The sequence below is a fragment of the Podarcis liolepis genome, assembly GCF_965112155.1.
Source record: "Podarcis liolepis genome assembly, chromosome: 10".
In the NCBI taxonomy this organism is placed as follows: Eukaryota; Metazoa; Chordata; class Lepidosauria; order Squamata; family Lacertidae; genus Podarcis; species Podarcis liolepis.
In genome coordinates, this window is record NC_139562.1 from 69339864 (window position 1) to 69355393 (window position 15530).

The 15530-nt window shown below is 43.4% G+C and overlaps 1 protein-coding gene across 5 annotated transcripts in view; it reads right to left on the reverse strand.

The window, feature by feature from the left end:
- The window catches only part of GSAP (gamma-secretase activating protein), a 51467-nt gene extending 36304 nt beyond the window's left edge, over positions 1 to 15163 (reverse strand). The window contains exons 1-10 of one of the 5 annotated variants that reach the window (XM_083464014.1): positions 14865 to 15140; positions 13681 to 13812; positions 8534 to 8610; positions 6069 to 6125; positions 4035 to 4104; positions 2786 to 2842; positions 2606 to 2694; positions 2198 to 2267; positions 1316 to 1362; positions 305 to 409 (exon numbers count right to left, since the gene is read on the reverse strand). In XM_083464014.1, coding sequence (XP_083320140.1) covers positions 305 to 409; positions 1316 to 1362; positions 2198 to 2267; positions 2606 to 2694; positions 2786 to 2842; positions 4035 to 4104; positions 6069 to 6125; positions 8534 to 8610; positions 13681 to 13812; positions 14865 to 14958 — 798 coding nt within the window. In that variant the 5' untranslated portion in view covers positions 14959 to 15140. Of the gene's footprint in view, positions 1 to 304; positions 410 to 1315; positions 1363 to 2197; positions 2268 to 2605; positions 2695 to 2785; positions 2843 to 4034; positions 4105 to 6068; positions 6126 to 8533; positions 8611 to 11364; positions 11637 to 13680; positions 13813 to 14864 lie in introns of those variants that run through there. The other 4 variants (XM_083464016.1, XM_083464015.1, XM_083464018.1 and 1 more) reach the window with 4 other exon arrangements.
- Positions 15164 to 15530: the final 367 nt, after the last annotated feature.

Below are 15530 nucleotides of genomic sequence, written 5' to 3' on the forward strand. Positions count from 1 at the left end.
CAAAATCAACACTTTGTCACTCAAGAATCCACTCTCACTACTAGATTCCCAATATTCAACTCAGTAATACAGGATCCCGTTCCGTCTCCAATAGGTAATCACATTTCCCCTCCCCCTACTCAATTAAGTACCAGGGCATAAATGGCAGATGGCATGAAAGTCTAATTTTGAGGTATATTTCAAAACACATTTCTATCTCCCTTATTATCAGAAACCCTGCTACTATTTTAAAATGTAACATTTTCACTGAATAAATAGCATGCAAGTGCGTAACCAAAGCAACAAAATAGTGCATATTTTCAACCTTTGAGGCAATGTAAAATAATGTTTGCTCCAGCGTATCCCACTGGGCCCAAAAGATGTCGTCAACAATTCTTTGTCTTGAAAGCTGGCTTGCATTTTCTATCATCTAGAAGGGACAGAAAATCAGCATTAATCAGGAAGAAAGTGAAACAATGTGTGTCAAATCAAATACACTGCAGTAACCAGAGACCTGTTCAGGTAACACTCCCAGAAACTCAACATGTGCAGTTTAGATAAGAATGCAGGTAATGTTTCTTTCCGACCATCCCCAGCATGTAGAAAAACACCTGACCTGAATAATCCTGCAGCTAGTTTAGGAGGACAGCCAAGACCAGGGGTCTGCAACCTTTAAGACAAAAAGAGTCACTTGGACCCGTTTCCGAAGGAAAAAAACCTGGGAGCTGCAAAACTCGTCATTATAAAAATAACTTTTTGTCACTTTTTTATTATTTCTTTGTTTGACCCCTCAGAATTACTCCTCCTCATAGAAATAAACGTTAAACTAACAAGTTACCTTTTTTGTGTGTGTGTTCTTCACTCCCCTTCAAAACAGTGACCAGCGTACATGCCCCCTTTCAATGCAGTGACCAGCGTACATGCCCCTTACAATGTAGCGGGCGGGCGGGAAGGTGACGTCGGGACGGTGCGTGACTAACGCACGCACCGCCCCCATGCGACGTCACAGCCAGTACAGCGCCCGCCACAGTGGGGAGTGTCGGGGCGCACAATGCACCTCCTCCCCTGGCTAGTATCCGCCCCAGAGCCGCGGCAAAGGTGTAAAAGAGCCACATGTGGCTCCGGAGCCGCGGGTTGCTGACCCCTGGCCAAGACTATGAGTCACCAAACTAGATTAATGGCAAGATCTTGCCAACTTGTACTCCAGCTGGGGGCTGAATTTGGCCATCTAGTTGCTGACCTTATCTATATTACACAATGACAGTCCATAAAAATATCAACCCAACCAATTCCACTTGAACAAAAGAATTAAAGGGGAGTGGGTTAAGCTTCTTACCACACTGTCTCCTTCTCTGACAACTTTGATGTCGATTTTTTCAATATCTTAAAATTGAAAAACAATGTCATTTTGTGACTATTTATGCAGTACAGACACACAGACCATCAAACAATTCAATGGATATTTTGCTTCTAAATGATGAGCACATTTGTGCCAGCATATCTGCACATGAGTGTTGCATAATAACACAATGCTGGTGCAATATTGAGTTTCCGAAAGCATACTAGTACAGATTTAGTGTGCGATCCTCTGCTTATTTACTAAGACTTAAGTTCTATGGTACTTCCAGGAAGATGGGCATAGGATGGCAACCCGAATGCCACATTCTAAGACTCTGTGTGCTGGTGCTAATGTTCAACCTGGCAATTTGCAAATGGGACACAACAACATTTTTTTTACAAATAAGGGCAAATTGTCGGTTATCCTTCATAAACAAACAGATCTGAAAGTCATGATGCATTGACAAGAATCAAAGCTTCCAGCCACACAGAGTTCTCTCTTGTGGTTCTAGGTCTGCGTGAAACCATTCCCACAGTTCATCTATAAAACTTAATGCTTTTTCAAAGAACCCGGGAGGTTCTGGAAAGAACAGAACAATGCATTTTCACAACCACAAGGTCATTTTAAGAGACCTCCCCCTGCTGCCAGCATTTAATCAGAGATGGTTTTCTAAAATTGAATGCCACCCATGAGTGCCACTCAGGGCTTAGATCTTTTTCTTCTCCCAACACTTCCTAAAAGCAGGATTCAAAAAGAGAAATGGACCTTACAACCATATTGTCTCCAAAGCAGGAAAAGACAAGACACTGCAGAACACCCTACCAACCTACAATCAAAATGTACATTTTATCAAAATGCTTTTTAAATTTAAGTACTTACATTTATCTTCTGAAATGAGCAACAGGTAGCTTGCTGGAGAAGCAATTGTTTCTGCAACTGGATAAACAAACTGTAAAAGGAAATTGTTCAAAGATAACAGGCTTGCTGTATTGAGGCTAGATAGCTGGCTAATGGTGTACTGCATAGTCTAATTGAGAGAATGGTATTGTTATTTTAGTGTATTTTTCATCTTTGTTGGAAGCCGCCCAGAGTGGCTGGGGAAACCCAGCCAGATGGGCGGGGTACAAATAAATTATTATTATTATTATTATTATTATTATTATTATTATTATTATTATTATTATTAAATTCTATTTAAGATAGGCTTTATGTCACTTTGGCACAGAAAACAAATCTAATGGCTGTTACTACACACCTAATCATGAAAAGTTTGCAAATATGACTTACCTGCACTCTGATCCAGCTATCCACAGCCTTTAAAACTTTCACATTATTTACTGGGTGAATTTCAATCAGCAAGGTCAGACATTTAGACACTAGGATAAAAGCAGAATTAACATAAATTAGTCTGCTGTTTGTAAATTATATCCAACATCCATTTAAAGGTGTATCAAATGTTTTAAGTACCTGGGGGAAACAAGAGATTTGCTCTTTCTTCTGTTGTTGACTGGAGAAAACTGACCGCTAATAACAACAAATATATAGAAATTGTAAGCGTCATATATTGAATTCCCACAATTTTTGTTTGAGGGAAATTAACAAGACTTTCAAGGGATATTGCTACAGTGGTGGGGATCCTCAGCCCTAGGGAATGAATGTGGCCTGTCTAACGCAATTGTATTACTACTATGTTTATATTACTTTAAAGCAATGCTATAATAAAAACGTATGGTGGTTAGCTCATATTTAAAAATGAATACTCATGTGTGCAAATCATACTAAAACCATAATTTAGCGTCATGGGCATGAGAAGGAATAAGATAAGGCAAACCTTGGAATTTCGTACTTCCCCCTCCTCTCCTCCTCCTGCAAGACTAGGAGCAATTCAGAAGCTTTGATTTCTGCTTCTGATTAATGACAGTATTCTGTGTTGGCCAGACCATAACTGTGCTTAATTCTAACTATGTTTATTTTAAACAAGCCAACTCCAATAACGTGGTTTGAAGTTGGCTTGATTGAACTGGCCAGTGTAACTATCCGCAGATAAACAAATGTGGAACCACATGTTTCCAAACTCCTCCTCCTCCTGGGCTTGGAGGAGCAAGAGGAGAAGAGGAGCCCAAGATTCCTTCTTGCTCATTCATGTTGCACTAAACGATGCTTAAGTGTACAAATGTGAAACCCACAGCCCACTCCCTCACCACACTGCATGCTAACATGCCAAAGCCTGCATTAAAAATGGCATAACTTAGATTATACTGCAACACTTGAAGGATTAATGCTACAAGTTAACAAGATACAAGGAGTCTTCATACAGAACCAGTCTTAGAAATTAGCCAGGCGCGTTTTGCAACTGCCATGGGTCCAACTGCAACTATGTGAAGATTTCTGGGGCCAAGTTGGTGACCACAGTTTAAAAACCTCTCCCTCAGTTCATAGTTAATACCATTTCCGTTTCCACTGTGTGTGTTTCTCTTCCTTGCATACTGGGGCAAGTGAATTGTTGTAAGACCAAGCAATGCAGTTGAGATCATAGAACTGTAGCGTTGGAAGGGATCCCGAGGGTAATCTACTACAACCCCCTGGCAAATAGATATTCCATTGTGGTGACTGCAACCTAGATTTTAGGGGCCATTTATCACATAGCTTATATATCTGAGTTTCTAACACTGTACAGAACATAACTTTAATGAGAAAGCAACAGGAAGGAGCTTACCCAGCAATGTCTTCTCACTGTTGACAGAGCAGCTGATCATGTGCAAGTCCTTTTCAAAAGTATATAAGTGCTATTTGGGGGGAAATGTTTGGACATTTTATGAGCAAGTATATCTTAACTACATTTAGTTCTCTCTTTCTCCTTGTTCTTTACATTCACACACTTTAGTCTCCATAAAAGGTAAAGGGACCCCTGACCATTAGGTCCAGTCATGACCGACTCTGGGGTTGCAGCGCTCATCTCACTTTATTGGCCGAGGGAGCCGGCGTACAGGTTCCGGGTCATGTGGCCAGCATGACTAAGCTGCTTCTGGCGAACCAGAGCAGTGCATGGAAATGCCGTTTACCTTCCCGCCGGAGCGGTACCTATTTATCAACTTGCACTTTGACGTGCTTTTGAACTGCTAGGTGGGCAGAAGCTGGGACCAAACAACGGGAGCTCACCCCGTCGTGGGGATTCGAAACGCCGACCTTCTGATCGGCAAGTCCTAGGCTCTGTGGTTTAACCCACAGCACCACCCGCATCCAAATCAGTTTTAGTGCAACCCCCTTAAAACTAGGTTCCTTAACGTTCATACCAGGGGTCAGCAAACTTTTTCAGAAGGGGTCCAGTCCACTGTCCCTCAGACCTTGTGGGGGTCCGGACTATATTTTGAAAAAAATAATGAATGAATTCCTATGCCCCAGAAATAATCTAGAGATGCATTTTAAATAAAAGGACACATTCTACTCATGTAAAAACACACTGATTCCTGGGCTGCCCACGGACCGGATTGAGAAGGCGATTGGGCCGCATCTGGCCCCTGGGCCTTAGTTTGCCTACCCATGGTCCATACCCTCAAAACCAAGCAATTTTATGCTATGGAAGTATAGAGAATAGAGGTATCTTACCTATTATGCTAGACCAATCAACACCTGCACATCTTATCTACTGGTCATGTTTTGTTCAAGTTATTTATTCTGAAAGTTCTCATAGTTATAATAGATGCCAATTTCTGACAGCTTTCCCTCTAATGCTGGGTCTTATCTTGACTGTGAATCACTGTGTCTAGATATGCTAACAGGATGATGGTTCCAGTGGCGTAGCGTGGGGGGTGCAGGGGGGGCCGGCCGCAACATCTGGGGGTTAGGGGGCGCAAATCCACGGGTTAGGGGGCGCAAATTACTTGCCTTGCCCCGGGTGCTGACAACCCACGCTACGCCACTGGATGGTTCAATCCAAGGAGTCACATGGAGGTACAGGAGATTATGAGCAGTTTTAGGGATATGACTTTAACTACACATTCTCTCCCTGATTATACTGGTTTATGATATGATGGTTTTGCTGGACCTGCCTTGGCTCCTGGGTGGCAGCGGTGCCCAGGGAGACCTTTCTCAATTACATCTGTGTTGGGAACTGAGTCCCTTTTGGAGAAAAGGTATCTCCAAATATCTCATACCCTGACCTGCAACACTGCCTGCATGGACCTGCACCCGAGGGTGGTTATAAAAATTGTAGGTGTCACAGAATGAAGCCATTCATTTACATTGAAGAAAGCCAGGTAACATGTAACACCAGAACACTTGCGACTCACTGCATGTTTCCTGCCAAAACTGATTCAAACCCAAGCCCCAATTCATAAGGAGAATTACTTCCGCCATGTGACCCTCACTGTGCCAATTAAGATGCTCAGGCAAATCAGCCCCTAAGGAGGTTCATTCTGAGGGTCTAATAATAGAATGATTTACCCGAAGGCTGCATTGCATCTTTAAATCCTACCCCATCTAGAAGATCTGCCAAGCTTCTTCCCTCTAGTGTCATGATCTTGGCCAAACCCTTTTTCTTCTATGAGGATTCTGGAGAAGTCAGTACTGCTGCTTTATAATGATATGTCAATATTCATAATTTTATAAACATTTGTATATATGTGTGTGTATATATCTGTTATAGATTTTACATGCTTGTTGGTTTTATTGTAGCAATTGTAAAAGCCTTGATTTTGGACACAGCCAAGCTCTATAATACTCCCTATTCTATATGGTGGGTGAAGCTTACCTGGTTCTTTTGACTACTGGGCTCATACAATCCAATACAGGTGTGCGCCTGATTCCCCTGCAAGGGAAGTGATTCAGCCATGAGAACAGAACATTTCAAAAACATTCAGTGTCACCTGTAATAATATAACCATTTATCTTCAATTGTTCAAATTTCACCAGCTCTGGTCCCTTATCTTTAAGAGCCCAAAATATATGATTACATTTTCCCCTGTCATGAAGGGAGGTGAAGCTTTTCTCCTTGTGGGTAATGTCAGGGACCATGGATCAGTGCTAAATGTGGCAGAGGCCAGAAATCAGAAAGGCCACAGCCAGGAGTCCTTGTTCTCTTCCTTTCCATTCTTCCTTCCTGCCCAGCAGACAGCCAGGGAGAGGAATCTGTTGCTCTCGCCAAAAGCCTGAACTGATCACCTACAGGGAGCAGGGAGGTGATATCAGACCAAGACCTGTGTGTGGTCCTAGGGCCACAGGTTGCCCATCTCTAAGATAAAAGTGATGATGATAATCCTTCACCTACTTAACTTCTTGATGCCAAGCTGCTATGAGATTCAGAAAGCAGGCCAGGATAGAACGAGAGAGCAGGCACACACATAGACAATCCTACTTCTGTCATACCTTCTCTCTCAGTTTCCTCAACTAAATATATCCTCCCTTTTCCCTTTCATGGTAAGGAGAAAGAGAAAAGGCACATAAGTCTGTATTCTAATGCCTTGTGAATACAATTTTGAATGAACTTATAGATTTGGGTTTTTTCTCCCAAGGAAAAGCACTCATCAAAACATGTTGGGAAATTTGGAATCCCATTTTAAATCATCTCATCTTTGCACCTAGTAGTTTTACTTCCTCTTAAGTCTGCTATGCAGTGTGACCATCCGCCTGAAGGCTGCCAACTTTGACTGACCCCATTTCTGTGTCTTTAACAGCAGCTCAACAGAAAGAAATTGAGCATGTGGTGTTTGTACTGGTATGGAGATAAACAGATGTTTGATTGCTATGTATCAGGCCACTGTTAACAGAACAGGAACAATTAAATTAAAAGCAGCTGGACAGACTATTGGAGGAACCAGCATGGGCTGTGCACTGCCACCATGTAACTAACTGGCACATCCAATCTGTATCACCAGATCAGAGGTCTGTGGAAAAACAACAACGATCTCATGCTTTAAAGTCTGGGCACAATAGGGGAAGCATCACAGCTCAGTCATGAAGCACCTGGTCAGTGGTCTGCGGAAAAAGCAAAGAGCAAAGTGGCGAAAAACATTTTTGCATGTCTAAAAGTACCAGGTTCAACCAGTTTCGCCAGTTAAGAAGACAGCAGTTGCTGGAAAACATATTTGCATGACCCAATGATCACGAGCAGTCAGTCGGTGGTGGGAGAGTTCCAGGAAAATTTGGGTAAGACCAGTCTTTGTTCAGAAACGAAACTACTTCAGCTGCCACAGTTTGCAAAAGTTGTCCACTGTTGGACGGAGGGAATGCAACCCTGCCCACTCTTCTGAAGCTCAGAGGCATTTGATACTAGAGACAAACAAAGGCCTGGGGGCCGGATGCAGCCCAATCGCCTTCTCAATCCGGCCTGTGGACGGGCCAGGAATCAGCGTGTTTTTACATGAGCAGAATGTGTGCTTTAATTTAAAGTGCATCTCCGGGTTATTTGTGGGGCATAGGAATTCATTCATTTCCCCCCCCAAATATAGTCTGGCCCACCACATGGTCTGAGGGACAGTGGACTGGCCCACAGCTGAAAAGGGTTGCTGACTCCTGCTGCCCCAACCCTTCTGAGGAGCAGCTGATAGCAAACAAGGAAAGAGAGTTGTACAAATTGTTAAATAAATAGGACTGGATTTTAGGAGGGATTACAGGTAATCGGTCGTCCCAATGGAAGGGTCTGATAAGCACAGTGGTGCACTTCCAAGAGCATCTTGGTGGTGAAAGGCAAGATAGGAGGACAGCTATGTACGTTTGTTCAAATTAAATCCTACTGGTTCCCAGGTAAGTGTACCGTATTTTTTGCACCATAACACTCACTTTTTTCCTCCTAGAAAGTAAGGGGAAATGTCTGTGTGTATTATGGAGGGAATGCCTATGGGTGGCATGCCTGCGGATTTTCCTCCTCTAAAAACTATGTGCGTGTTATGGTCGGGTGCGTGTTATAGAGCGAAAAATACGGTATGTAGCCCTGCAGTCCAAAATATGCTAAATAGAAGCACTCCACTGATTATGAACGAAGTGGGATATGAAGTCAGCATTGCAAATTAATCAGTTTTGTAATGATAAGATCTCTAATTTCAGAGAAAAATTAAAGTTTAAATTAAATGAAGGGATGGACACACTTATTATTTGCTATATAACACACCAAGACTTACTTGAGTGCAATGCCCATTTGTAGTCAGTGTTACTTCCAGTAAAGCAGACATAGCATCATGTAGACCATTTCTTAAGTCTTATCTCTCTTTCTTTACTTACCTTCCAGGTATAAATAATATTTCCATTTCTTTCAACATTAACTGTGCGGAGTGTCTCCAAGGTATTCCCCAAAATATCTGAAATAACAACCATAAGATGCTTCAGGGCAGTTTAAGCTCAATTATATTTTTTAAAAAAGACTGACAAAGAAACAAACAAATGTCATTAGGACAATAATGTCATGTAATGTTATAGGAATAATTAGTAGTTTTAAACTATTGCTTAGTGGCCTTATTAGGAGTGCAGCTCTTTCAGCATGAATGGGGAAATTGTTTAGAATTCTAGTCTTCTAATGTAATATAAGCCACAGTGTCCCGTGGATATTGTTAACTGGTGGGACAGCGGAATGGGAGATTTGATTTCATCTATAAGAAGGAACTTTGAAAATCACATAAACTTATCTCAAGAAGCTGAGGAGCATGCAGGCAACTCCCCATTTACTCAAGGGTTGCTTTCCAAGGCACCACAGGCAATGGTGGGACGCCCATTAGCCCACCCTGCCCTGTCCCGCCCCCACTTTGTCCCTTTCCAATGCCCAAAGTGGCAGTCACGCATGACTCGAATGGGGAGCTCCCTATACAGTTGTAGTAGTAATAATAGTAATAATAATAATAATAATAATAATAATAATAATAAACACTACAATGCTGAAGATTTTTCACAAGGACTGTTTTGTAAATATGAAAATGTTGTGGAAATGTAGAGAACTGAACTTAAGAGTGGGAAAATTAGAAACTAAGAGGAACTGATATGGACAGATTTGCCCTTCCTCAATTGGAACACAGAATCTGAGTGGGTTGGGATTGCTGCCAGCACAAGAGCAGCAGTCACCATTTGCTGCTCTCCCTCAGCTTGGGCTGGCCCTTGTAGTCAGGAGGGAAATATAAGCATTCTCTGCCCCAAAGCCTTAGCACAGGTCAACCCACAAATATGAAACGCTTTATAACTAACCAATAATAATAGTAAATTTAAAATCCACTGTGCCAAAATCCGCCACAATTTTTTGAGGGCTGCAACATTTAACCAATTGACATTCAGCATTTAAAAAGGTGTCCTTCTTTGACGGGGTAGATTTTTTAAAAATTAAAAGAAATCGTTTCATGCTTCTAAAGATTACTGATGGCAGTTTTTAAAAGAGTGGTCCTCACCTCCTTCTCATTGCATGCTGACTCTAAGACGCCTCCCATGGCATGAGCATGAATAAACTACAATGCAAGTGTGCTTCTTACTTCTGCTTTAATCCAGAAGCAAATTTATTTGCTGGACTAATTTGCTAAAAGTCACTGGTGATTATCAATTCATAGTGCATGTCTACTCAAACACAAGCCCCACTGAGATCAGGGGAGCTTGCTCCCAAGGAAGCATGCACAGGATTGCAGCCTGATTTATTTATTTATTTTTTAATTGAGTGACAGCCCTAATTTATTGTTTTGCCTTACCCAGAGTAATAACTCTTGCAAAATGCTATAACCTGCAACCTGAACAATCCTTCTACAGTGGTACCTCGGGTTACATACACTCCAGGTTACAGATTCCGCTAACCCAGAAATAGTGCTTCAGGTTAAGAACTTTGCTTCAGGATGAGAACAGAAATCGTGCTCCAGCGGCGCAGTGGCAGCAGGAGGCCCCATTAGCTAAAGTGGTGCTTCAGGTTAAGAACAGTTTCAGGTTAAGTACGGACCTCCGGAACGAATTAAGTACTTAACCCGAGGTACCACTGTAGTTTAATTAGCATTTCCTTGTTACACATTTAGAGTTTGAAGTCAAGAGAGAGAGGTGCTATAAATGTTCTCTTGCCACATTTTTGACAGGAGAAAAATGGAAGCAAGATAAGTTGTGACACACCAAAGGAAAACTGGTGCACATGATAGACAGTTAGTAGGAAGCTGAATCTGCAGAAGGGTTTCCTGCTCTCTCATGCTTCTCAAGTCTTTTGTGTGAATCACCAGCATTATAATGCTAAAGGTAAAACAGGGTCATATTTCAAGGAAGTTTAAATTAAAAAGAAAAATAAACTCTACACTTCCAGAGCTTTCAGGCTGTATCTGATATTGCACTCCATTTCGATATGCCATTCCTGGCAGTCACACGGATTATGCAACTCTTTACGGTAACTTTGGGGAGGATCCAGCCAAAGGTTAAGTACTTTTAAGTATCATTGATTTCAACCAGAAATACTTACTAAACACGTTTTATGCTTGCCAGGACTAAGCAAATTAAAGGAAACCATCACACTTTTATTTTTACAAACAGAAAAAAGTCACCTTACTAAGCGGATTTCACTCTAAAAATTAAAGTTTGTATTAAGCTACTTGTCAGAATAAGAGCAATAATGTTGCCAGAACTATTTGTAGAATTACATATCCAGATACTACTTGTGGAGATACGTATTGAAGAAATAATCAGAGAAGACAGAGGACTTTCTTAATATAGTGCTATTTTTTGGCCACAGCAAGAGCCCTCAACACAGTTTACAAAAAAGAATAAAATACCATCAAGTAAACTATTAAACCACATGGAATGTTTTCACAGCCCAATTAAACACTACCAGGGATGTGGTTAATCTCACCTCTTTTGGGAAGGAATTCCACAACGGGTGTCTTAATAATTTTTTGAAGGATCAAAAAAGCACAGCAAGGACAACAGGAATTTCCAGGGATTTATATATTGTGGCAATAATTCATTAAAAATGCTTGACTCAGGAGCAAATGTTCTGAAATACACCCTTCCTGGAAAATGACTGGGGTTCTTTATTCCACTGCCCCTTCTTAAATAGTGTTGATTACAATCCTATGCAGTGTTTCCTAAGAGGAAACACCACTGGAACTCACTTTTCAAGTAAGGAGATTACAGTCATCTAATCCAGTGCCTTTCAAAGTGGTGGTGAACAGACTGGTGCCAGTCCACGAACTGTTGACTGCTGGTTCCTGGTGACTCCACTACAGCCCAGGTTGGATGGGATGCTTCAAGGTCCAAATATGGTTCTGGTCCCTCCTGCAAATATGGTGGGAGGATTCCAGGTCTATTGCATCAGATAAATTGAGATTCACTGATCTAACCCAACTTTGAAAATCACCTAAACTGGAATCCATTGCCACATGTTGGGGCAACATTCTATGGTTTAACCGCAAATGGAAAATTAAGTCCAGTGTCAACTCTCCTCTGGCAAGTTCCATGGCTAACCATTCCAAGACACAGTTGCTGAAGTTATCTTTAATTTTTACCTCTTTGCCATAACTTGCAGACACATTCACGCTGTCTGTGTTAGGGTAACTGAAGCCATCTAATACTACAATACTAGCCACTTACCACTAGGGATCATATTCCTCAACCACCAACCCCTATTATGGGTAGGCCGCTATCAGGTGTTTTGTTTTGATGATTGATTTCCTGTATTTAGTGCACTTTTAATTTATATTTCTTAACATGATTATGCTGCTCACTGCTTTGAGGGCCTTTGGGTCTAAGTTACCACCAAGGTCCTAGGCTGTATATAAGCAAACCATGACCCGACATAACTTGGTCTCCATTTCAAGATCACCCAGAGCATTTTGCTTCAGGGGAGGGGAGTCTGTTTCATCTGAGATTTCTAGTTTATTCCCTCTGAGATACACCCCACCATTACCATATGCCTGTCCTTCTTTTAGAGGTTTTTTTACAGATACAACTATATCCCACTGATTCTCTGCATTCCACTAGAATACTCCCTAAAGTATCTTTGCTCACCTTTAAAGCCAAGCCTTGTGGATTTCCCATATTGGCTCAGCAACTTCCTAGAATTGGCTTATCCAGACCTATATCTCCAAATGTCTGTGGCATGTGTGTCTTCCCATACAGCCCTCTGGTCTCTTTGGCTGGATATTATGCCCTATTGAACACCTAGTTCAGTTGCCTTATTCTATCCCACTGCTATTTGGGAATCAGAAACACTATCATGCTCATCTCTTGTGGACAATTCCTCCCAAACTGGGTGCTCCATTGCTCCTATAATTTTTTTCCCATGGCTCAGATTAAAAACTGCTCTACAACTGGTTTGCTATTAAATGGCAGCAACCTGGTTCCATTTTGAAGCCTGTCCCTTTTGTCCACACTCGGGTTCCAAAATTTTGCAAAACTCTGCATTCAATACATTAGATATGTTTGAGGGGTCAAAGTACACCTAATCCATTTGATACAGTATGGTTTCTGCTCCTAACTTTCACAAATGCTTCTCTTGAGAGTTCATGACCTCCAACTACCCACACTGGGTTTTTGAGGGTTTATATCAGATAGCTGCTTTAGTTCTTGTTTATCTGATTTCAATGGTTATCACTTCTCCAGTCATATGCTGTAATAATGACACGTGGGGCTCTGTAACTTCTTGTTTTGTAATTGTTCTTCACTTTACTGAAGTTTCTCCAGAGTGGCTGGGGAAACCCAGCCAGATAGGCAGTGTATAAATATTATTATTATTATTTGCAAAACAAAATTATTTGCAGTTAAAAAAACAAACAAAAACAGCACATTTCTCAACTTCTCTGGTGTTGACATGACCATTAGTGCTTCTCCAACACAATCACATGATCTACACAATCTCTGTGTTTCTAATGACCAAATTTTCTCCTGGCTGGAAGTACCCCATATTTTGTCTCTCTCGGGCTTTTGTTTTGAAACACTGAATAGCTTCAATTAAGTCCACTGATGAATCTACTCTGAGTACAAGATAAGCTGGATACAACCCTCCCGTCCTAAGAATAGATTCCACTTCTCATCCACCACCCAAGCAGCTGTTATTTATGATAGGTTTAATGAGACCATAGATATAATCACACATCTCCTTTATCATGTCTAGTTTGACCCGCAGGCTGCCTGCTTCTTCATGTTATACGTCAGACAAAGTGATACAATAGCAGTCCGCTTGTGATTAGGATCATCATTGTTATTTTAGGGAAGAGCTAATACATTATTGGTCAGAAAATAATGTGCTGCTAGTAATACAGTAGATTGTGCATAGTACATAAACTTCTCTGTCTTCCTATATGGGTGATATTCTGTGTTTTGAAAGGAGGCTGGCGTTTGGTAGACAACATCATTCGTAGAACCATATACAAAACAGCACCAGTATATAAGACATTCACTTTAAAAAGCAATAGTCCAATTTTACTTACAGTGACCTTCAGCTTTGTAAAGGATTTTATTAGACGGAATTATCGTCTCCTCTGGGATCAGCTTATCACTGTTTTTGATCAAGACTGACGATTGGTGTTTTGCAGCAGGTTTAAACGTCCGCTTTAAGCATCCTGTTCTAATGTAAGCAGAGGAAGGCTGTATTCAAAGCACACCTGAAGCCCATTCGTTCCCTCAAAGAATTCTGGGAACTGTAGTTTATGGCTTCTTGGTCATAGTAGTTCTGTGAAGGGGGTAAACTACAGTGCCCAGAATTCTTTGAGGAGCAGAGAAGGGGAAACTATGAATGCAGTGGCGTAGCGTGGGGGGTGCAGGGGGTGCCGGCCACACCGGGCGCAACATCTGGGGGTTAGGGTTAGGGGGCACAAATCCATGGGTTAGGGGGCGCAAATCCACGGGTTAGGGGGCGCAAATTACTTGCCTTGCCCCGCGTGCTGACAACCCACGCTACACCACTGTATGAATGTGCTTTAAGGGTACCGCAGCCAGACATTTTAAAGATTATTTCTGGTTCTCTTAGAAGAGGGCAGCGCTGTGAGAAGGGAGGGAGGCTGCGACGGTCATGAGGGGAACATGCCCTCCTGACTTTGCCGCCGCACTCCTGCTCACAGGTACTCAGCTCACCTGCCTGAGCAACGTTGGTCCCTGAGCTGAGGCCGAGATACGTTTGTCACCTGGCCGGGGCTTCCCTGCGCTGGGAAAACTGCTTCTAAGTTTCCCAAGTACGAACCCGGAGCGGAACAAGGCGAGCCAGCAGCTGAGTCCCGCCGCCCCAATCCCCCCCCCCCCAAAAAAAATGCAGTTTGGCTCGAGAACACATTTAACAGGTCGTGAGGGGGTTTTTTTGAGCGGGCAACAAGGACAGGACGTGCCTCGGCAGGAAACTCCCCCGATATAGTGTTAACCCTTCCCCGTGTCTCCAGCAAATGGGCTGGAGCCGGATAGTCGATAGGACCAATGCCTAAGCCAATGCCTCTCATTACTGAATTCAATAAAGTTGTGGCCTAATTCGTCCATTTAACCTTAAATTATGGTGTCTCGTGTCTTTATTTATCCTGGTGGGGGGGCGGGAACTCGCCACGCAACACCGTTCAGGAAGAAGAAGAAGAAAAATAAGAATAAGAATAGCAGCAGCAGCAGCAGCAGCAGCAACAGCAACCCTCACCAGCATCAGCGTCTCCCAGCAGCGCCGCTTGCTCGGAAAGCCAGGGCCCCACATCTCTCTGGGGATCAAAGTGGGCGCTCAGCTGGAGCAGCATCGCCCCTCCTGCCTCTGCCCCCTGCCCAGGGGGAGCCCGGGAGCAGCAGCCCCGCAGAAGCCTCCCGGCAGCAGCCTCCCGAAGCAGCCCAGCGGATGCCCCGCCTGAGGCCTCGCCCGCCCTGCAGGGACCCGGGGCTCCCCGAGCGCCTTTCGCTTTTGCCCCGGGCCCGCCCCTGGCGGGGAATCTCCCAAACTAGCCGGAGGCGCCGCTGCCTATTGGACGCGCCGAGTGTCGCTCGGGGAAGCGCCTGCCCTGCAGACTTCGGAGCCGGCGCCTCCCCCGAGACGCGCGGGGAAAGGGAGATGCGCCCCTTGCGCAACAGCGGGCGGCCCCTGGCGCAGCGCCGGCGGCAATGGCTGGCTGGGTTGGCCCAAAACGCCGCCGGAAGGTCTGGAACTGGGGCGGTGAAGGGCCAAACCGAAAGTAAATGGGTCGCATCCTCTCCAGGGACCGCTTAGGATTGCATGCGCTCGGAGTAGCCCGTAGTAGACACCCCTCGTCCGCCCCCTTCCTCCGCTATCTGCATCTTGAATGCGGATCCAGGTCGCGCGTCGGTTTTGCGGGGTGAA